Source organism: Typopeltis vanoorti, chromosome 16 (assembly GCF_054136105.1).
Source record: "Typopeltis vanoorti isolate ZY-2024b chromosome 16, IOZ_Tvanoo_1.0, whole genome shotgun sequence".
Classification (NCBI taxonomy): domain Eukaryota; kingdom Metazoa; phylum Arthropoda; class Arachnida; order Uropygi; family Thelyphonidae; genus Typopeltis; species Typopeltis vanoorti.
In genome coordinates, this window is record NC_143564.1 from 61,949,548 (window position 1) to 61,972,263 (window position 22,716).

Sequence of the window (22,716 nt, forward strand, 5' to 3'; positions counted from 1 at the left end):
ATACTTCTCACTAGATGTGAGAAGTAAGAAGTAAGTCATGTTTAGAATTAAAAAAAAGAATATCAAGCTTTTTTTTATTTTTATTATTATTATTATTATTGTTTTTGAGGCTGAAGGGAAGTGACCGTGTGATGTGATGTCAGGATAGTCTAGATGTGAAGTCAGCCTAAGAAGAGGAAACTGATATTGGTTAGTGAGTAGAGTGTTATTAGTGAGGGAGAGTGAGGCATGGGCTTTCTTCCAGGAAATAAGGTAGGATTGTATTTTGGTAGCATTAAGTCAAGCTGGAGTCATTAGGGTACTACAGGTTTTTTTTTTGGATGACAAAGAGGAATAAAGTGTACTTGTCAACAGCAGAGCTGTAAATAAGACTTGATGTAGTGAGAGAAGATCATTGATATAGAGGAGAAAGGATATAGGTGAAAGCAAAGAGCCTTGAACTACTCCAGCATTGATGGGAAAATCATATAAGAGAGAACTATCCACCACTACATGCGATGAACAACCAGAGAGGAATATGGCAGTCTGCTCATAAAGGCTGGGAAAAACTATAAGATAATAGCTTGGAAAGAAGGCTGTGTTTCCAGAATAAATAAAAAGCCTTGAAAATATGAAGATTAAGTATGTGGAATTCTCCAAATTTTTCTCTTACCTATGTCCAGAGATTGGTAAGGTTATCAAGGAGATTCACTGTAGAACAAGAATGGCAGAATTCATATTCGTGGTCACTAATAAACTGATGGGTCTGTAGATAGTGAAGAAGCTGGTTGTTGGTGACCTTCATGATTTAGAGAGTATGGAGATGACAATAGGATGGTAATTTGATGCCTGACTTCTGTCCCTCTCCTTTTTTTTTTTTTTTTTTTTTTAAGGGATAGGCCAGATAAAAGCTTGCTTTCATGCTTTTGATTAGATGAACAGAACATCTTGTAAAGTGATACCAGATGGATGTTAATTCTCAAGCATGAGTTGGTGACCTTCATGATTTAGAGAGTACGGAGATGATAGTAATTTGATGGCTGCCTTCTGTCTCTCTCTCTTTTTTTTTTTTTTTTTAAGGGATAGGCCAGATAAAAGCTTGCTTTCATGCTGTTGATTAGATGAACAGAACATCTTGTAAAGTGATACCAGATGGATGTTAATTCTCAAGCATGAGTTGATGACCTTCATGATTTAGAGAGTACGGAGATGACAATAGGATAGTAATTTGGTGGCTGCCTTCTGTCTCTTTTTTTTAAGGGATAGGTCAGATAAAACTTGCTTTCATGCTGTTGATTAGATGCCAGATGAGAACATCTTGTAAAGTGATACAAGGTGGATGTTAATTCTTGAGCATGAGCTCTTAGTACACCTGGAGTTATAACATTTGGGCTGCAGGACTTATTACTATCAAGGCTATTGAATATTTTTCTGATGTCCTTCTGTTGAAAGATCAGAGGAGGTATACTGAGGGTTGTTTATGGAATAGTAGGAGGAGATTTGCCTCATTTGTGTAAACAAGAGTTGGAGGAGAAGACTAATACTAAGAGGGCTTCCTGATCTCTAGGACATGTTGTCATTGTTCCATCAGTGAGATAGAGAGGAAGATGGAAACTTAATAGGGTAGAAGTTTTGCCCACCAGCTTTGGCATGGGACCAAAAGGTTCAACTACTGTTTGAGTAGAAGGCACATGCATTTGTCTCTTACAGAGTCAGCTTTAGATTTGCTGATTTTCAGTTGTTACAGCTGTAGTGTAAGCTGAGGAAAAGGCTGAAAGCTTTAGCTTACAGCATTGAATGTATGCTACATTTTTTATCTAGTGTCAGTTTGGCATGCTCGTTGAAAAAAACTAAAGCTTGGATAAGGATCAGGAATTTTGAGCGGAATGAGGAATAAAGGTACTTATCACCACAAGAATAATTTTGTTTATTAGATCAGTGCAAATGCTTGGATTGGAAAGTAGAAATGATAATCAGACCTTGGAAAAGAGGCTTAGAAATCCAAGGTCAAGATGTTGTTCATGTTTGCTATGAGGAACTAATTTGCTGTGTATTTGAAGGAAAATCTGGTTCAAAAACAATGATGAGAACTGGAAGAATGACGAGAATTATGTGATATTCTGCTAAGTAGAGTAACAATTTGTGTTAGATCATTACTGAAGGCACACAATTCAGTTTTTCTGTAAGGTTGTGGAAAGGAAACTAATTGAAATTGTGGATGTTGAAATCTCTAAGGAAGATTATCTCACTGTTTGGGTGATTAGACTTTATGTAATCAATTTTCAGAGAATAGATAATCAGAGGTCAGTATAATCATCAGAATTAAGAGAGCAGCAAATAAAGCCCATAAAATGAGGCAAGGAAATCTTACTGAAAGTCTGTTCACTTTCTTGCAGAACATATTAAATGGAGGAAAAAAAACAAAAAAAAAAGAGAGGTTATGGGTTTGAACCTCACTGTGATATGGATGTTTGGGAATGCCTTTAGGTAATAGATAACTTTCTTCACTTGATGGAGAATATTCACCAAAGATTTTTATCACTTTTGTTTCAATATTTCATCATTTGAATTAAATGAATGAATAAATAAATAGTTATAAAGAAATGAGTTAAGCATTGATCATAGTCCATGTTGCAATTTAGAAATGAAATAGCTTCTTATGAAAAGTTTATTGATGCATTTTGTGTATGTATGTAATGAATGGAATATCTGATATTCCATTTATTGATTGAACACCCAGAATTGAATATTATACTTCTTTCTTTTCTTAAGATTTTTCTCATTCTTTAATGTTTTTTTAGCATGTTAAACAAGCACAAAAATACACGTTAAACATAGCATGCATAATGTATTACTTGTTAGCATCAAGTGTTGTCTATTTAATTTATAACAATATTTTGTGAAATAAAATCTCTACAAAATAATGAAGATAAAGAAGTATAATTTTTAATTTCATTTTTGCATATGTTGTACTACAATTTATTTTTGATCATAATTTCTGTTTTTCATTATATCTTTGATAGAGTAAGCATCAGAAACATCAGGCTTTTGAAGCAGAGCTTGCTGCCAATGCTGATCGGATTCAAAGTGTATTGGCCATGGGCCAGAATCTGATTGATAAACATCAGTGTGCTGGTTCAGAGGAAGCAGTGCAAGCACGATTGGTCTCAATTGCTGATCAATGGGAATACCTTACCCAAAAAACACATGAAAAAAGTATGAAATTGAAGGAAGTAAATAAACAGAGGACATTTAATGCAGCTGTCAAAGATATCGACTTTTGGCTTGGAGAGGTTAGTACTTGCAGAGATTCTTTTATATTTTTAGTTTTATTTGATATTTTGTTGTTCTGATTAATTTACCATTGTTCTAGGAAATTTGTATTCATCTGATCATTTGCCATGGCAGCACACATAAGTATCCTGTAATTAGGTGGCCTTTCATCCCAGTTTACCTGGGGTGGTCCCTGAATGCGTATCCAGGACACTGAAAGTCTCAGATTTCCGGGACTTTCAGTGTCCTGGAATACACATTTTAGTTTTAATTTCTAGTTTGTGCCATTGTTGTGACTCTGATTTCAGTTGCTATGTTTCAGTAATGAACAGATAGTCCTTATGAAAGTGCCAGTGACTCATTCATTCATTTTAGGTTCCACAGTTTTGTAGACTGATTTAGTCAGTCACGATTATGTTCGTAGTTTTATATCACAAGATATTTCTGTTTAGAAATAAAACTGAAAGCAGGCGAGTCGTGTTGAGTGACAATGCAGAACTAAGCTGTAGCATATGAACTCTGCCGAAATCGACAATGAAAAATCAATGATCCTGTAAAATAAAATACTGAAGTGTATTTAGGATTGCTTTACTTATTGATTTTACTGATTTACTGAAGAATTATTGAATCTGGTAAAGTGATTAATACCAGTGCAATGAGCATCCATCCCAAGTTTTTAATTAGTATTAAGTTTTTAACTTCTGCATCATTAATTAAAAATGAAATTAAAATTATGTTAAAAATTTCACCATTTCCAAATTTGTTATAACTGTTTAATTATACCTAAATCATCTTCATTAGAATATAACAGAACTATAATTATAATTAGTAATAATATTATTTATCAAGAAAATTATGAACTATATATAACACATTTTATTTATTAAATGATGCATATATACTAAAAAAACTATAAAGGAAATAACTGGGTGTGGGGCTTTTATTATTATTGAATAACAAGCAATTCTGATGAGATGAAGCTGAATAGCCATGTGGTATTCCCCCCCCCCACACACACACAGATGGTAAGATTACAATAATATACTATTGGAAGGTGTTAATGATGGTTTGTTAATGACTTCTGAAATTCAGAAGAATTTCAGTGTTATGATGAAGTTTTATGGAGATTTACAGTCTGTTTAGGATAATACCATTTCACATTCAAAGTATCCATAGACATTTGTGATATGACTTGATTGCATTTCTTTTGATGGAAATTAAATATGTAGAATAAAATCAGAAAGAAATTAATACAAAAATTAAAAATGATACATTTGAAAACTAAAGTACAGTGAAGCACATTTAATAAAATTTGAATTATTACTTGGGATATAGAGTATATATTTTTAAAATAGAGCCCAGAATCTTGCATTTGACTGATGGTTTATCCACATGAGGTCAGAAAAGCTGGATTCATCCAAGTTATTCATGCATTTTAACCGAGACATGGATAGAACATGCTGAGAAATATAATAAACATGAAACCATGATGAAAGGATTACTTACTAATAAATTTAACTTAGTACAAATATCTGGTATCAGAATACATCAACAGTGTAAAGTTAGACAAACATTTATGTTGAAATGAACAAACAGAACAGTATATTAGCTTCGGCCCAGGCCTATGCTAGAGAGAGAGAGAGAGAGTGGAATTATCTGGTAGCATCACAAATTAATAGTCTCCACTTGAAAATTAAGTTCACATTATAGACAGAATAGGAAGATTATTTTTACATTTCTTATATTTTTACGTTATGTATTTTTACATTTCACTGTATCACAAACCCATTTTCACTGAACTATATTCACTGTGATTCTCGTAGACAGGCTTATACGTTGGTTATGCATTACTAAATCATTTAAGGAATTGAACAACGTAGATATGAATATAAATTAAACTACACTTTAATAAATATTTCCGATATTTCAGCAACGTCACATTGCCATTTTCAAAAGGAACGTGCACGCAGGAACTACAACACAGTAACTGAGAATGAAGAGATGAAGCTATTGTTCTCCTAGAAGTCCTGATGGTGCCCTCTAGCAGGCTAAGTAGGTGTTCTTGGCCGTTGGGCTGAAGGTCTGCTGATGTATGCCTCCCAAATTTGGGGCAGTCGCATACAACCAAATTTGTTGAGGTTTGGAGAGTTTCTTAGGGCTGAGGCTGATTCCATAAATATCTTTCGAATTTGTATTTGCTACAGTGTATTACTGTAGCTTTCTTTCACCGTATTCTGTGGCGTGTATCCAGAGCATGGTCTGCAAGACCAGAATGGCTGTACTTGTGAAACCGGATGTAGTCCTTGTGTTCAGAAATTCACTGTGATTTGTCACCCCCATTCTTCTTAAGAATTTGGAGTGGTTAAAATTACCTGCACAGAGTTGTTCCTCTGAAATATTATTTTAAAGAAAGTAGACATAATCCAAAATATCATGCTCCAGAATGATTCTTCTTGAATGCATCAGTCCGAAGATTGGTTAATGGTAGTAGTATGCCATAATATCCTATCCTGTGCTTTCCATTTTATTTTTTCATAGCTTATAGCTCCAGTTATTATCGTTAAGTTGTTTATATAAAAAATTCTTGGTCTGACTCTTGGCTTCTTCTGTTCTACAGTTCCCTCCATTATTTCTATTAGCAGTTCTCCATTCCCCAGGTGGTTTCCGTTTAGATTTTTTCTTTTATTGTTGTGGTTCATTAGTGACTGCTCTTCTTGAGCCATGTTTAGAACTTCTTCATTAGTCTTCTTTCTATCCAACTAATTCTCATCATCCTTCTTCAGCATCAAAGTTCAAATGTGTCTAACTTTTTGATCAAGTCACACCTATGTAATGCTATGCTCCATATATATGTTTTCACCAGTCTCTTTTTTAGCTGAATGCTGAGTTCCTTTACTAATAAACATGTTTCTTGTATTTTAGAATGCCTTTTTGGCCAAGATTATTTTTGCTTTGATATCTGATTGGCTTCCATCTTCCACAATGAGACACCCAAGATATTTAAAGGAAGCTACCTATTGTATTGGGTTGTTATTCATGTCCATGTTTATTTTTATGGGGTTCACCTTACTTGTGATTAGTACTTTAGTCTTATAATTAATCTTTAAGTTGTATTGTGTGAAAATTCTTTCCATCTTTGTCCCAGTAGATTTCAGTTTTTCCTCATTATTAGCAATAACTGCTATATCATCAGCAAATCGTAGCCAATTAATTTCAGTTCCATTTATCTTAATTCCAGTTTCTATTAGTTCTGTTCATTTATTTATTGCTTCTTCAATTAATAAATGTAGAGATTAAATAGTATTGGAGAAAGAGAACACCCTTTTCTTACACCTTTGCATATCCTGACTTTTTTTAGTTTTGCTGTTGGTTGTTTCTGTTTGGACTTTTTGGAGCTGGTAGAGATTAAATATGAGTCTTTTTGTCTCACTCCAATCTACCTTTATTGTTTTTAAGATTTGAAACATATAGTTCCAATCAAGACTATCGATATCTTTCTCCAGGTCAAGAAAAACTATTGGAGTATTTTTATTCATCTCAAGTCTTCTTTTAGTAATTTTTGCATGATCTAGAATTGCATCTCTCTCTCTCTTGCTTCCTGAACCCAAATTGGTTATTGCTGATATATTCTTTAGCATCATTTAGCATCAAACAGCTGACTAAACTCTTTAATAAATGTCTAAAACAAGAAAAATTTCAAAAAATTGGAACAGTTCACTTCTAATATTAATTTTTAAAAAGGGCAATAAGGAAGAAATTAAAAACTACAGACCTATAAGCCTACTCCCCACCATATATAAAGTATTCACAAAAATTATAAATAATAGAATAAAATCTAAACTAGAGGGAATCCAATCCTGTGAAAACAAACTGGATTTAGAAAGAATTACAATACTTTGGACCATATTCACACATTAAGACAGCTCATTGAAAAATCAATTGAATACATTAAACCCTTATGTCTGGCCTACATAGACTACGAAAAAGCACTTGATTCAGTTAAAACATCTGCAACACTAAAAGATCTTGAAACACAGGGAACTGAGAAACCATATATTGAAACACTAAAACATATTTATAATAATGCAACTTCTGTAATTAAATTATATAAAAACAGTAAAAAAGTTCCCAATACAAAAAGGCATCTGGCAAGGTGACACCATATCTCCCAAATTATTTACAGCTGCACTAGAGAAAGTCTTTAGAAGCCTTGATTGGGAAACAAAAGGTATAAACATAAATGGAGAAAGGCTGCATCATCTGAAATTTGCAGATGATGTTGTCCTAATAGCAGATAATCTTGAAGATCTGGAAGAAAGGCTAATCAGCTAAATGAAGTCTCCAAAGTAATTGGATTAAAAATAAATAGAGAAAAAACAAAAATAATGATGAATAAATACATAAACCATAGAACTGTCAAAGTTGAAAACCATGAAATAGAACAAGTTACTTCATATGTATATTTGGGCCAATTGTTATCCTTTGAGGATTGCCAAAGAAAAGAGATTGAACGAAGAATTCACCTCGAATGGATGGCTTATGGGAAAATGAGAGACATATTCAGAAGTGACATCCCTATGAGTCTAAAAAATGAAAGCTTTCGACCAGTGCATACTTCCTGTCCTAACATATGGAGGAGAAACATGGACTTTAACAGAAGCCCTAAACAAAAAACTGAGAACAATACAACATCGCATGGAGAGAAGTATGCTAAAATAACATTAAGAGATAGGAAGACAAATACCTAGATAAGATCTCAAACAGGTGTCATGGATATTGTAAAATACATTAAACAGGCTAAGTGGAGATGGGCTGGCCATATTGCTAGATGCAGTGACGAGAGATGGATTAGAAAAACAATAGAGCAGAGTGGAGACCAATGGCTGGAGCAAGACATAGAGGAAGACTGACAAGAAAGTGGAGGGATGAACTGGAACAAATTGCAAGAGTGAGATGGATGGGAGAGGCAGAAAACCGAGTGGTCTGGAAAATTATGGGGGGGAGATCTTCGTCTAGCAGTGGTCAGTACCAAAAATTTGAAGATCATTTGTTAATCTTTTTGTATAACTTTTTGTAAGATTTTTGAAGCATGTGATATTATTATTTGATGATTTTTACACTTCTCTGCATTATTTACTTTAGGTATGAGAATGACAGAACATTGTATAAAGTCTTTGGGAATGATTCCAGTTTCATATATATCTCTTATAATCTTGAATAGATAGGACTTAGTTATGTTTCCTGAATATTTTATTGATTCTGAAGAAATGTTATCAACACCTGGTGCCTTGCTAGGCACCAGGTGTTGATAATTGTTGAATCATTTAGTACCCATTCAAATTCATCTTTTAATATGGCTGGGCTAATTTCTTCCATCAAGCCTTTTTTCATCTTCTATTACTTTGTTGTTATCTAGATATTTTCCTTTATAGAGTTTGTTGAAGAACTCCTTTCATCTTTCAGAACTTACGTATAACAATGCTTTCATGTTTATTTTAATAATTGCTCTTCTTGTTTTGTTTTTTGGCTCATTCCTTTTATAATGTTATGTGATCTGTTCTTCCAGTCTTGGTTACTTCTTATTTATTCAGTCCATATTTAAAGAGTTAGTGATTATTTGATATTTTCATTGTTTAATAAGCCACGTTTGCAGAGCTTTATCCATTGTGACTCATTACCATCTCATTCAAATATAAATTAAAATTCTTTGCACAGTGCTTGCACTATCTGCTGCTCTGAAATTGTTCTCAAAGAAGGTGGACATAATCATATGCACCATGTTGCAAATTGTTACGCTCCATAATATTCAAAAAGTTATATAATTATGCACTTCTCCAGATGTGTTCAAAATATGCTTCAGATCCATCTGATGATGGGTTTCTGTCTGATATGTTAAGGAGTATTAAAATTAATTTTCAAAATATTTTGGAAATATCAGTTACAAGCTTAATACAAACCATTGACAGATTCAAACTTTTTGCCTTCTGTCAAGAATAGATTATCTCCAATGTGTTTCATCTAAGGCATGAAGTGCATTGTGCCTGTGATTTTTCATACTTTGTGATAAGGTTTTGGAACTTAAGGACTACATTCAGTTACATTTTGCAACATTAAATTGACAGTCATTATCCTTTGCATACAATGGCAATTTATTTAAATCATCCTGCAGGATATCTGCATCACCTTTATCAACTGTTGAGTAGTGGCCCTAGTACTGAATCCTGAGGTACTCCAATAGTCACCATCATTCTCCTACACTCCACTCCACCCAGTGGTGTGTTGGGACCAGCTCGTGCGAGCCGGTTGTTAAAATTTTTCAAATTTAACGAGCCAGTTAATGTTTTTAAGTCGGGCGGGCCGGTTATAAAAATTCTTTATGAAAGGATAGATGATGAATGGTAGTATATACTTGTAAATATTTTGAAATTGTATAATAAACACTTACATATATTATTATTATTATTATCAAAAATAAATGCATAAAGGAAAATTCACAAAACACAAACTCAATTTACGAACGGGAATTTGGAAATGATTTTATTTACTAAACAATGTCTATATTCGTTAAAACTCAAACACATTATCAAAACTCCCGAACTGGGTATTTGAATAAACAATAATGCCTTATTTTTTGGCGAATTTCCAAGAATTTACAACATTAAATTCTTGGAAATGCAACATTGTTGCACTATCAATAAATACAAAAATTCGTCACGACGGCTACAGTCTCTGGTCATTTAATCGACTATGAGTGGTAATATTAGTGTTACATATTTTTTGTTCAGTATTTCATTTGATAATAGGTAAGTTGTAGGTAATATAGGAAAATTTTCTTTAATATATGTTTTTATTTCAGTTTTTTTCTTTTTTTTTAATAATTAAAATAATTTTAATCAGGGTTAGAGTTTTGCGGTCGAAAAAGTGGATAGCCGTTAGTTGAAAAATTGAAATAGAACGAAACTTCTTAAACATTAAAAGGACAAAATTGAAGAAGCAGAAACAAAGACATCTGAAGATACAATAGAACTTTGTGAAGAATCAGATTTTTCATAAAGCGAGCCAGTTGTTAAAAATTTACCAACACACCACTGACTCCACCATATACTACTCTCTGGTGTCTGTCTGTCTGTCAGCCATCCCCTATCCGTGCTACTAGCCTCATATCTATTCCCTTCTCCAGTTTTTGTAATAGTTTTCCATGTGTATGTCAAATGCCTTGGCAAGGTTGAGCACTATCATGGTGTAGCCATTACCATTATCCAATTCTGCCATCATTTTATTATAAAATGTGAATAAGTTACTAAGACAGGACCTACCCTTTACAAAGCCATGCTGTCCACTATAAAGTATCACATCCTTATCCACCCACTGTTATGTTTTACCTTTCATTAACTTTTCCAATACTTGAACAGTCACTCTTGATATATTAATTGGCCTGTAGTTTGCTACCTCTGTTTTGGGGCCACCTTTATGTAATGGTACTATCTTATCCTCTTTCCACTCCCTTGGAACCATGCCAGAGATGAGACTTAGATTGAACAATTTTCTCAGAGGCAATGCCAATTATCTTGCACATTTATATAGCACATGGGTTGATGTGCCATCCAGTGCCACTGCTGTGTCCACATTCATATTTTTTAATATGCTGAACACCTTCTGTTCATCTACCTCAATGTTGACATGCATCTTTGTAACATCTGTAACATCAGCAACTGTAAAATCACCACCTGAATGATACACCTTTGCAAAATGATTACTCAGCAACTCAACTGTTTCTTTTGGTTCACTGACCTTCCTACCATGAGCATTGTTTAAAGTCATTCTACCATAGTTATTTTTCACCTTACTTGCTACATAATAAAAAAAAAAAAAAAACTCTTCTGGGTTTACTTTGGCATGTTAGGCTAATTCACTCTCATAGTCTGATTTAGCGTCAGACTATGAGAGACTAGCGCCATACTAGTCATCCTTCTTTTGCTTGCACTTTGTACTGCTCACCTGCATGCTGATAACTTTTTTCTTTATATTTTCTCCACAATGTTTTATTTATTTATTTATTTTTTTTCATCTCTTGCTTTATAACCTTACTCATGCATTTAATTTCAACTTGGTTTATCATCCTGACTTTGGATATGCAGTCTGATACTGCTACTCTCATGCAATCTCTAACCACTTGCCATGCACTACTGACATTCTTTCCTTGTAGCCTCTCAAGCTGTGGCACTGCTCCAAGATGACTCCTGAGTCTCTCATAATCACCAACCATATAGTTCAACATAAATCCATTCTTTACAGAGAATTCCACATGTTTGGCAACTTCCCAGAACAATACTGCATAATCACTCTCCCCAGATCCAATGCCCTGAAATCCCTTGTCCCCTCTTTAACATGCTGATTTCATGTAATTATCCCTTAACAACTGTATAACTTCCACTTCCATCTTGCCATGATCCCTTTCCTCCCTCCAATTGATGTCCCCATAATTAGTCTCCCATAGTTGTTTGCCCTACACTTATTGTGTTAATCTGCTGATAAATGGCATCTATATCTTCTTGTGACCCCCTGGTCTATAGCAGCACCCAACAACATATTTTGTCCTATTTGCCTCTATCTTACACCAGACAGCTTCAGATGAACCATCTCCCTCAGATCTAATATCCTCTTTAACTTCTAATTTTGTTGATTGCAATTTTTCAGCTATCATCAGCAATACCCCACCTCCTGATTTATAGCATTTTTGAGAGAATTTGTTAATTGAAACTCCTACTGCCTTCATGTGCCATTTAGTTATTGTGTAATACAGTCTTCTTCCCCTTCCACCCATCCCACCCACTGCCTTGCACATATTAAGATAATGCAGAACTTAGATTTGCAAGTAATTAATCACAATAAGTTTCTTGATTTTATCTTTCTACTCTTTGTATTGGTCTCCCTTAGTATTTACTAGTACTTCAAGCTGATGAATACATTATTATTCCATTCAGTTATTTGACTGGAAACAGTATGCTGACCCTGAAGCTACACACAGCATGATGATGTCACAGTCATTGTGAGCAGACTATAAGACAAATTTATGTATATAAAATCCATTAGCAGCTGTACAATAAATAAATGAAACATATTCTTTAAGGATTTGATGTGATGATTGAAGAAATTGTAAACATTTAAAGCTCATCTTGAGATATCAGCGTACTCTCTAAAAGGAAAAGAAAAACATGTTCTGTGTGTCCTTCACAAAAGAGACATATCAGTTACATACTGTGTTAAGTTTATTCATTCTGACAAATATACATGGAATGTTAACAAAATAGTAATGATAGTTGCTGTTTATAAATGTCTATGAACTTACAGAATTTTGAGAATTGTATATGTTTTTTGTATATAACTGCTCAATAATAATTTTCATGAGTGAATGCTGTTGTAAAATTAACAGTCACTTGTTTCATTCGCTGTTACTTGTGCTGGAGAACATACTCTTAAGAGTTCATATGAAATAATAATATTGCTTTAGTGTGACCATTTTAACATAATTTCTAAATTTTTGAAATGGACACATCCAGTCACTCTTATTAAGATTGGGATGGCAGTGGAATGCTAGTGAGCAGCCAGTAGTCTTAGTGAAGCCTATGAAAAATAAAATGAAATTATTAAATAAACATACCATTTCCAAAAAAAAAAAAAAAAAAAATTAAAAGCATTAATATTTATAAGTGATTCAATTGAAAAACATTTAAAATGATTTTTTAAATATTTTAAAACCAAAATTAATGTATCATGCATATGAATCTTAGAATAGTGAGAAATATTGCATGAATATGATAGACCATGAATAGACTATAATATTCATGATGACATGCACAGCATTTAATAGTATTCATTATTTTTTTATTCCATTCTTATGGAAAAAAAGTTCCTCACCACTGGAAAATTTATCATGAGTATTTTTGATGTTTTGATGAAAAGTTTACCCTTATTGTTGAGCATGCAAAATCAGTTAATTTGCCATTACTGATTAATTTTTTTTAAACATTTTCTTTTAAAAATTTTTTTATGCATTATAATTATAGGTGGAGTCTCTTCTAAAATCTGAAGACTCGGGGAAAGATTTAGCTTCAGTCCAAAATTTGATTAAAAAGCATCAGTTAGTAGAAGCAGATATCACTGCACATGAAGATCGCATTAAAGACATGAATGGATTAGCAGACAGTCTTGTTGATTCAGGGCAATTTGATACTGCAACTATACAGGAAAGGAGAACCTCCATTAATGAACGTTATGAAAGAGTAAAAACTTTGGCATCATATCGAAGAACTCGTTTAAATGAAGCTAATACCCTCCATCAGTTTTTCAGGGATATTGCTGATGAAGAATCATGGATAAAGTGAGTTGCATATTTGGTATTAAAAAAGCATGCTAAATATCAAATAAGTATTTACATAAAGTCTTTCAAGTATTTCCAATAAATATTTTTAGTCATGATTAACAGGCATCTTTACTAATTCTGACTAAAATGCTTTTAGTTATGATTAATAAAATATTGATGCAAGGTCGGAATTATAATTTTGGGATTATACAACTCAATTCTAGAGAAGTTGGTCATACTCATTTCTCTGAATATCTGGATAAATATTTTGAAGAAATATTTATTCAGAAAAATCAAGATCTATCAACCAGAGTGACTGATTATCACACCCGAGTTATGATGATTAGGTATTGCTTGCAAAGTTGGTCTTTTGTTGGTGTTTCTGGTTGTTTAAAATAGAAAATAATTATATTTCTTTACTGGTTGACACAAATTTTAATTTTTCTTTTTTTCTATCAGAAAGAACATTCTTCTATTAGATATTTAAAAAAATGTGCTTAAATTATTTGCATTGAGTGTGCTCTTCAAGACATATGAAAATCATTGGAAAATATTTGATATTAATCTATTTAGATTTATAATGTTAATTTTAATATTTTTCTGTTTTTGTTTATATAGCATGTAAATAGGCATGTTACACTAAAATCCTTGGAATAGTGACTATGGAAGAAGGTGAAGAAATTTGTTATGTAAATCATTTTCAAGAATAATAATCCACTATCTCCAAGATGAGAGAAAAGATAGAAGGAAGTGGATGGGGTAAAAGTTAAATAAGGGAAGTTGATGGAAAAGGGGAGATATGATTGAGACATTCAAATTGCTGAAGGGTTTCTATAGGATTAATTCAGAGGATATTTTTGAGATTAGGACGGTGGTGGAAGAACTAGGGAACATCAATGGAGGATGTTGATTGGAAGGAGGAGAGGACACATGTGAGGAAGGAACTGGATTTTATTCAATTATTAAGGCATAACTATCTGAGACAGCATGTAATAGAAAATACTAGGGGGTTTGAGAGTGCTTGACCTGGTAATAGCAGCTGAGAATTTGACTGTAATGAATATAACCATGTTGCCACCTATTGGTGAGAGTGATCATAAGGTCATCACCTGGGAGGTGGCTAAAGGTGTGGAATTTTCGATTAAGACATGTGGAATTACCGTGCTGGCAAGTATGACAAGCTTAGGAGATTGTTTGGTTCAATGGCATGGCATGTAAAGCTGCAATGGCTGGATGTCGATAGAGCATGCGAAGTGGTCAAGGAGCATTTACAGGATGTTATGGCTGATTGTATACCTAGGGTCCGAATAGTAAAACAAGTAGGGGTTAAATGGAACACTATTAAGCTTGAGCTGCAAAAAAAGAAACAACTGTGGAGGGAATTTAAAGAGAAAGGTGACCTGGCACACAAACTTTATAAAGTGCAGGCCAGAAGGGTAAAGAGTGTGGTAAGAAAAGCAAAAGCGGATTATGAAAGGAAACTAGCTATGCAAGCTAAAGAGAATCCCAAACAGTTCTTTAAATATGCTGCAAGCAAAAAAAAAACTGTACACGACAGAATGATTTTAAGGAATGCCGATGGTAAGGAGGTCACTGAATCAGTCGATATAGTGGAATTACTGAGTGAGCACTTTGAAAGAGTATATCATCCAGGTGGCTGAAAGAATGAAGGAACCATTAGTTTATACAGGAATTGTGATGAATGAAGTGGAGGTGAATAGTCTATTACAGAACCTTAATGTGAATACATCTGTGGGATGGGATGGTATACCGGCACAGGTCTTACGTGAAGTGGCTAAAGAATTATCAGTGCCCTTGACCATGCTGCTTAATCTGAGTCTTCGGTCTGGTTTAGTCCCAAAGGCGTGGAAAGAGGGGAAAATAGTTCCACTGCATAAAGGAGGATCCAAGACTACTGTTGCAAATTACCGACTGATCAGCATATCAGGAGTCGTTATCAAGGTCTTGGAGAAAGTAGTCTAGGAAAAAATACAGGAATGGATTGATGAAAATGAGATACTGTACGGGGGACAGCATGGTTTTGTGAAGGGTAGATCATGCCTCAGTAACTGGCTAAGGCCTTTGACAGGATACCACATTGAATTCTAATCCGTAAACTGCAACATATGGGAATGGATATAGGGTTGGTGAGATGGATAGGTGGGTGGTTGGTGGAGAGATATCAGAGAGTAGTTTATTCAGGAGTAGAATCCAAAAGATGGTCTGTGACTATCACATGCTTCAAAAATCTTACAAAAAGTTATACAAAAAGATTAACAAATGATCTTCAAATTTTTGGTACTGTCCACTGCTAGACAAAGATCTCCCCCCATAATTTTCCAGACCACTCGGTTTTCTGCCTCTCCCATCCATCTCACTCTTGCAATTTGTTCCAGTTCATCCCTCCACCTTCTTGTCAGTCTTCCTCTTTGTCTTGCTCCAGCCATTGGTCTCCACTCTGCTCTATTGTTTTTCTAATCCATCTCTCATCACTGCATCTAGCAATATGGCCAGCCCATCTCCACTTAGCCTGTTTAATGTATTTTACAATATCCATGACATCTGTTTGAGACCTTATCTAGGTATTTGTCTTCCTATCTCTTAATGTTATTTTAGCATACTTCTCTCCATGCGATGTTGTATTGTTCTCAGCTTTTTGTTTAGGGCTTCTGTTAAAGTCCATGTTTCTCCTCCATATGTTAGGACAGGAAGTATGCACTGGTCGAAAGCTTTCATTTTTTAGACTCATAGGGATGTCACTTCTGAATATGTCTCTCATTTTCCCATAAGCCATCCATTCGAGGTGAATTCTTCGTTCAATCTCTTTTCTTTGGCAATCCTCAAAGGATAACAATTGGCCCAAATATACATATGAAGTAACTTGTTCTATTTCATGGTTTTCAACTTTGACAGTTCTATGGTTTATGTATTTATTCATCATTATTTTTGTTTTTTCTCTATTTATTTTTAATCCAATTACTTTGGAGACTTCATTTAGCTGATTAGCCTTTCTTCCAGATCTTCAAGATTATCTGCTATTAGGACAACATCATCTGCAAATTTCAGATGATGCAGCCTTTCTCCATTTATGTTTATACCTTTTGTTTCCCAATCAAGGCTTCTAAAGACTTTCTCTAGTGCAGCTGTAAATAATTTGGGAGATATGGTGTCACCTTGCCAGATGCCTTTTTGTATTGGGAACTTTTTTACTGTTTTTATATAATTTAATTACAGAAGTTGCATTATTATAAATATGTTTTAGTGTTTCAATATATGGTTTCTCAGTTCCCTGTGTTTCAAGATCTTTTAGTGTTGCAGATGTTTTAACTGAATCAAGTGCTTTTTCGTAGTCTATGTAGGCCAGACATAAGGGTTTAATGTATTCAATTGATTTTTCAATGAGCTGTCTTAATGTGTGAATATGGTCCAAAGTATTGTAATTCTTTCTAAATCCAGTTTGTTTTCACAGGATTGGATTCCCTCTAGTTTAGATTTTATTCTATTATTTATAATTTTTGTGAATACTTTATATATGGTGGGGAGTAGGCTTATAGGTCTGTAGTTTTTAATTTCTTCCTTATTGCCCTTTTTAAAAATTAATATTAGAAGTGAACTGTTCCAATTTTTTGAAATTTTTCTTGTTTTAGACATTTATTAAAGAGTTTAGTCAGCTGTTTGATGCTAAATGATGCTAAAGAATATATCAGCAATAACCAATTTGGGTTCAGGAAGCAAGAGAGAGAGATGCAATTCTAGATCATTATTTATTCATCATTATTTTTGTTTTTTCTCTATTTATTTTTAATCCAATTACTTTGGAGACTTCATTTAGCTGATTAGCCTTTCTTCCAGATCTTCAAGATTATCTGCTATTAGGACAACATCATCATTTTTAATCCAATTACTTTGGAGACTTCATTTAGCTGATTAGCCTTTCTTCCAGATCTTCAAGATTATCTGCTATTAGGACAACATCATCTGCAAATTTCAGATGATGCAGCCTTTCTCCATTTATGTTTATACCTTTTGTTTCCCAATCAAGGCTTCTAAAGACTTTCTCTAGTGCAGCTGTAAATAATTTGGGAGATATGGTGTCACCTTGCCAGATGCCTTTTTGTATTGGGAACTTTTTTACTGTTTTTATATAATTTAATTACAGAAAAATAATTTAATTACATGCAAAAATTACTAAAAGAAGACTTGAGATGAATAAAAATACTCCAATAGTTTTTCTTGACCTGGAGAAAGATATCGATAGTCTTGATTGGAACTATATGTTTCAAATCTTAAAAACAATAAAGGTAGATTGGAGTGAGACAAAAAGACTCATATTTAATCTCTACCAGCTCCAAAAAGTCCAAACAGAAACAACCAACAGCAAAACTAAAAAAAGTCAGGATATGCAAAGGTGTAAGAAAAGGGTGTTCTCTTTCTCCAATACTATTTAATCTCTACATTTATTAATTGAAGAAGCAATAAATAAATGAACAGAACTAATAGAAACTGGAATTAAGATATATGGAACTGAAATTAATTGGCTACGATTTGCTGATGATATAGCAGTTATTGCTAATAATGAGGAAAAACTGAAATCTACTGGGACAAAGATGGAAAGAATTTTCACACAATACAACTTAAAGATTAATTATAAGACTAAAGTACTAATCACAAGTAAAGTGTTTCGCAGGGTTCTGTTCTTGGACCACTGCTGTTTAATTTGTTCATTAATGGTATAGGGAAGGATCTAAGAGGAACAGTTCATTTGTTCACTGATGATGCAAAGTTGGGTAGGGCAATAGTGAATGCAGAAGATGTCAAAATCTTGCAGGATGATTTGGATAGATCGGAGTTCTGGGCTAAGGAGAATGGATGTCAATTTAATGTGACAAAATGTAAAGTAATGCATTTTGGGATGAAAAGATTAGCAGCAGTATACTGCATTGGTGGAACTGTGCTCCAGTAGATTGATGAGGCCAGGGACTTGGGAGTGTCGGTGGATAGCGAGATGAAGTTTAGGGGACACATTGCAAAAGTGGCTAAATGAGCTCATCAAATAACTTGGTTGCTGAAAAATGCTTTGACAAGCAGAGACAAGCAAGTTATTGTTCTTCTGTACAAAGCCTTGATAAGACCTCATCTCGACTACTGTGCCCAGATTTGTTCACCTAGGTTTCTTCTTGATGGGGAGAAGTTGGGGAGGATCCAGAGGCGAGTGACCAAGATGATAGCAGGTCTATGGAATGAACCCTATGAGAACAGGTTGAGGATTTGTGGGTTGCAGAAATTGGTTGATAGGCAGAGAAGGGGAGATATGATTGAGATCAGGACTGGTGGTGGGAGAACTAGGGGACATCAATGGAAGCTGGGAAAGAGTGTGGTTAGCAAGGGTGTTAGAGCTGGGTTCTTTACTTTTAGAATGGTAAATGAGTGGAATAAGCTGCCAGAGTATGTTGTGGGTGCTATGACAGTGAATGAGTTCAAGGCAAGGTATGATAGATACTGTGAGAATGTCGAATAGTTTTGTGGACATGATGTTTAGGGCCTCCCTCGATGAGTTTAAGGACTTCCTTTAGTCGCCCGTAATAATTGTAGTAATAGTAATAAAGCAGTCAGTTTGGAGTATCACTATGCATTTTTAGCGATGTACAAAAGAACAGTATCTTTGATGCTTAATCAGAATCTTCAAAAAAAGTTTCTAAAAAGTCCCACAGGAATGGAAATAGGTTAAGATAGTACTGCTGCAAAAGTACTATCCCAAAATAGGAAACATCTGATTATAGACCACTTTACATTTTGGGGATGTTTTAAGATTTTGGAGCATTTAGGTTTAATAACTTATTAGGGAAATGAGATACAGATGTATAGTAGACAGAATAGGTTTGGTGAAACCTATTTTATTTACATTTGAAGAGAAAAGAGATGTTCAATGGATTTTTTTAAATTGTCTTTATAATCTAATATACCACAAGTGCTATTATTTATCTCATCTTCCTGTTATATGCTATGCTTAAATGGTTTGTCATATCTAAGAAACTTGGCTTCACAAGAATTCAACATTATGACAGGCTAATTTTATTTAAATAATCTGCTATGTCTATTGATTGTGTATATTCTCCAGCCAATTTATTTAGAGACACGAAAAACCTGAGCTGCTGGGAAGAAAACTATCTGCCACCTTCATATGAGAATAGCTAACTTACCTAGAACAGGGTTGAAAAGCATGTATTGGGCTTGCTTTCTGACAGAAAGAACTTCATAAATGTTTTTCAGGTCCTAATAAGAAGTGAATCCAGGTCTTCCCAGCAAAAGGGCTTAGTTATTACTGGCTAAACTTGTATATAGAGGATCCAGGACATTGTTTTTATTTACTACTGAATAGATGTGCATAACTTTTTCTCAAGTTCAACAGTATTGTTATTTTAAATTTACAAATATGGAATACACATACACACGGAGAGAGGGGGGGGTATCCAAACATAATTGGAATTATTATTATTTTTAAATTTTATTAAAGTTTATAATACCATATTCTAGTGTCCTTCAAAGTACTCTCCATGTGAGTGAATGCACTTGTTCCAGTGTTTTTTCTTCTGCCAGTAACAGTTCTGGAACTGTTCAACTAGAATACTGTTTATGGCCTCCAGCGCCTTTTCCTTCACTTCATCCACATCAATGAATTGCTGCTCTTTCATTGTTTTGCTTATCTGTGAGAATAAAAAAAAATCACATGGAGAGAGATCAGGTGAGTAGAGAGGGTGGAGAACAACTGCAAACACAAATTTAGTAGACACGTTTCATTTGCAAATCTTCTGTTAAAATTTGCTCTCACAAATCCATGAGAAATTCATCTCTCCAGAAACTTGCTCAGTGGTCTTTCAATGATGTTCATTGATTGCCTGGCAAACTTTTTTGATGTTTTTATTTCTACTTGTTGAAGGTCGGAGATTGTGATTGGTCTTCAACTGACATATTCCCATTTTTGAAATGGACAGACCACTCGTAGACCTGAATTTTACCTAAAGCATCATCCTTAAAGGCTTGCCGAAGTATAACAGTAGTTTCAGTGCAGTCTACCCAAAAGAAAAACAAAATTTCCTGCATAGTCTCTGTTCCTTGTGGTCAGCCATCACAAGATTGTAAGCACTAACAAAATAGCAGAACAGTGAACCAGTTCACACAGGATGATGCCACTTGCCATACTGGCATGGAAAACTGCACATTCACGATGCCTAGTGGCATAATCTATAACTAGAAAATGTGCATGCACCAAGTTCAGATTCCAGTTATTTTTGGGTATCCCTTTGCATATCACCATAAACCTAACAAATAGGGCTGAAATGATCGCCTCCAATCATAAAATGGTATATTTCATAATAGTTTTTCCCATTCTTGTATAGTGACATTATTCATTATTACAGTAATGATTAATGTACATCCTAATTAACCAATTAATTTCATTTCATTTAGCCAGAGCAGAGTTGCGTTTTATAATTTGAAATGTTTTCTCATTTGCATATATAAATGGTCTGTTTGAAACAAAAATGGAGATGGCTCAGTATATTTTGTAATGAGTCCAATATTAAATTTAAATAAATTTGATAGAGTCCAGGAATAAGTTGCATATAGATGGACACAACAGATGAATAAGTTGCGCTCACATTTTGCAAAATATACCTTAAAACCATTAGCAAAACCTGAAAATATATTGTGATAAAAATTGTTACTTTGATATCACTTATTGCACGGTGAATTGAAGACTAGATTCCTCTCTAGTTTTGATAAGAACACTAGTTTATTAATAGGCCAATTTGATTACTAGTCCATGTTGCATGTATGTGAAGTGACAAGAGAGGTGATCAGCCACACCTTTTTATGATTCCATACATTACTTTCATAAATTTCATATTACCCCCCCCCCCCCCTCCAAGTTTTTTTAAATGTGAATCTCACTCATGAAATGCTGTAAATTATTTATTTCATTTTTATTTTCCTAACTTTGTCGTGAAAATAGTCTGCATTCCACATATATCACCAGAAGAGGCCTAAGGCCCAACAATATTCTGTGCTATCCAATTCCAGATTTGAGGAATTGAGAATTCTTTCTCTGGTAAGGTCTTTACATTATAAGCATCCTGCAAGGCATGCAAAGACAGTCTCTTGAAATCAGACTGAGGAAGTCCATATAACTTTGCTGACACCAGACACCTCTAAAGGAAGAGTGTCTCCATAGCTCATTTGGTATGGATGAAGCCCTTTGGTCAGAAAGACCTGTTTGATTCCCATCCATGACATGAGGAACATTTATCTGTTCTCTTTCGGCAAAAGATGAGTTAGCCAGTCTCATAGATATTATACATAGCATTAACCATGGAAGTAGGGGTTTTTTCACCCAGAAATTCTGGTTTTTGCCCCCCCCCCCCCACACACACACAGAACAGGCAAACTGGTCCTGTGAACACACACGGATTACAGTCAGGAATATTTAAGAAACGGTCCCTCTCAGCCATAGGCCTGATTTGTCAGCTATGCCAGTCCCAAACCCGGATAAAATAGGGGAGAGATTGAGATGGTGCCGTACCTCTCTGTGAAAGGGGCTCACGGCAGTTGTATCATTATGTTGTATGAAATAAAAATAAAACTTCTAAAGGATACAGTTGCAGAGGTAAATTTTGGTATGATGTCATGCTCTTCTTGAACAGACGATGCACACCTCTTGGTTTTTAGAATAAGCAGCTCTTTTATGATGGACAGTAGTGAGTGGTTGTTCACCACCCACAACTTAAACATCAGTAACGACTAACTCATCTCAACTCTTTACTCCAGTGTCAGGCTTTTTTGATTCAATGTTAGTCTTATAGTAAGATTCTACTGCCGTTGGAGAGAAGAGAAAAACAAAGGTACACTCCTTCAGAACTAAGATAGAATATAAGGACATGCCATGTAGGGAAAACTCAGAATTCTTAACCTTCAATTTCTTTTCTCTACCAGAGGAGACAAAAGAAAGCATAGTCAGTTTTGTCATATTAATGTTTAGGCCTTGAACTTGAAAGAAGTTGACTGGTTGATTGAGTTCCTGAAAGCCTTTTCTGGTAAAGGCTATC

At 34.3% G+C, this 22,716-nt stretch overlaps 1 protein-coding gene across 1 annotated transcript in view; it reads left to right on the forward strand.

Moving 5' to 3' along the window:
* alpha-Spec (alpha spectrin) overlaps window positions 1–22,716 on the forward strand; it is a 509,808-nt gene that overhangs the window by 323,598 nt on the left and 163,494 nt on the right. Inside the window, exons 34-35 of the mRNA XM_090406229.1 lie at window positions 3,003–3,272; window positions 13,320–13,633. Of these exons, the coding sequence (XP_090262355.1) occupies window positions 3,003–3,272; window positions 13,320–13,633 (584 nt within the window). The remainder of the gene's footprint in view (window positions 1–3,002; window positions 3,273–13,319; window positions 13,634–22,716) is intronic.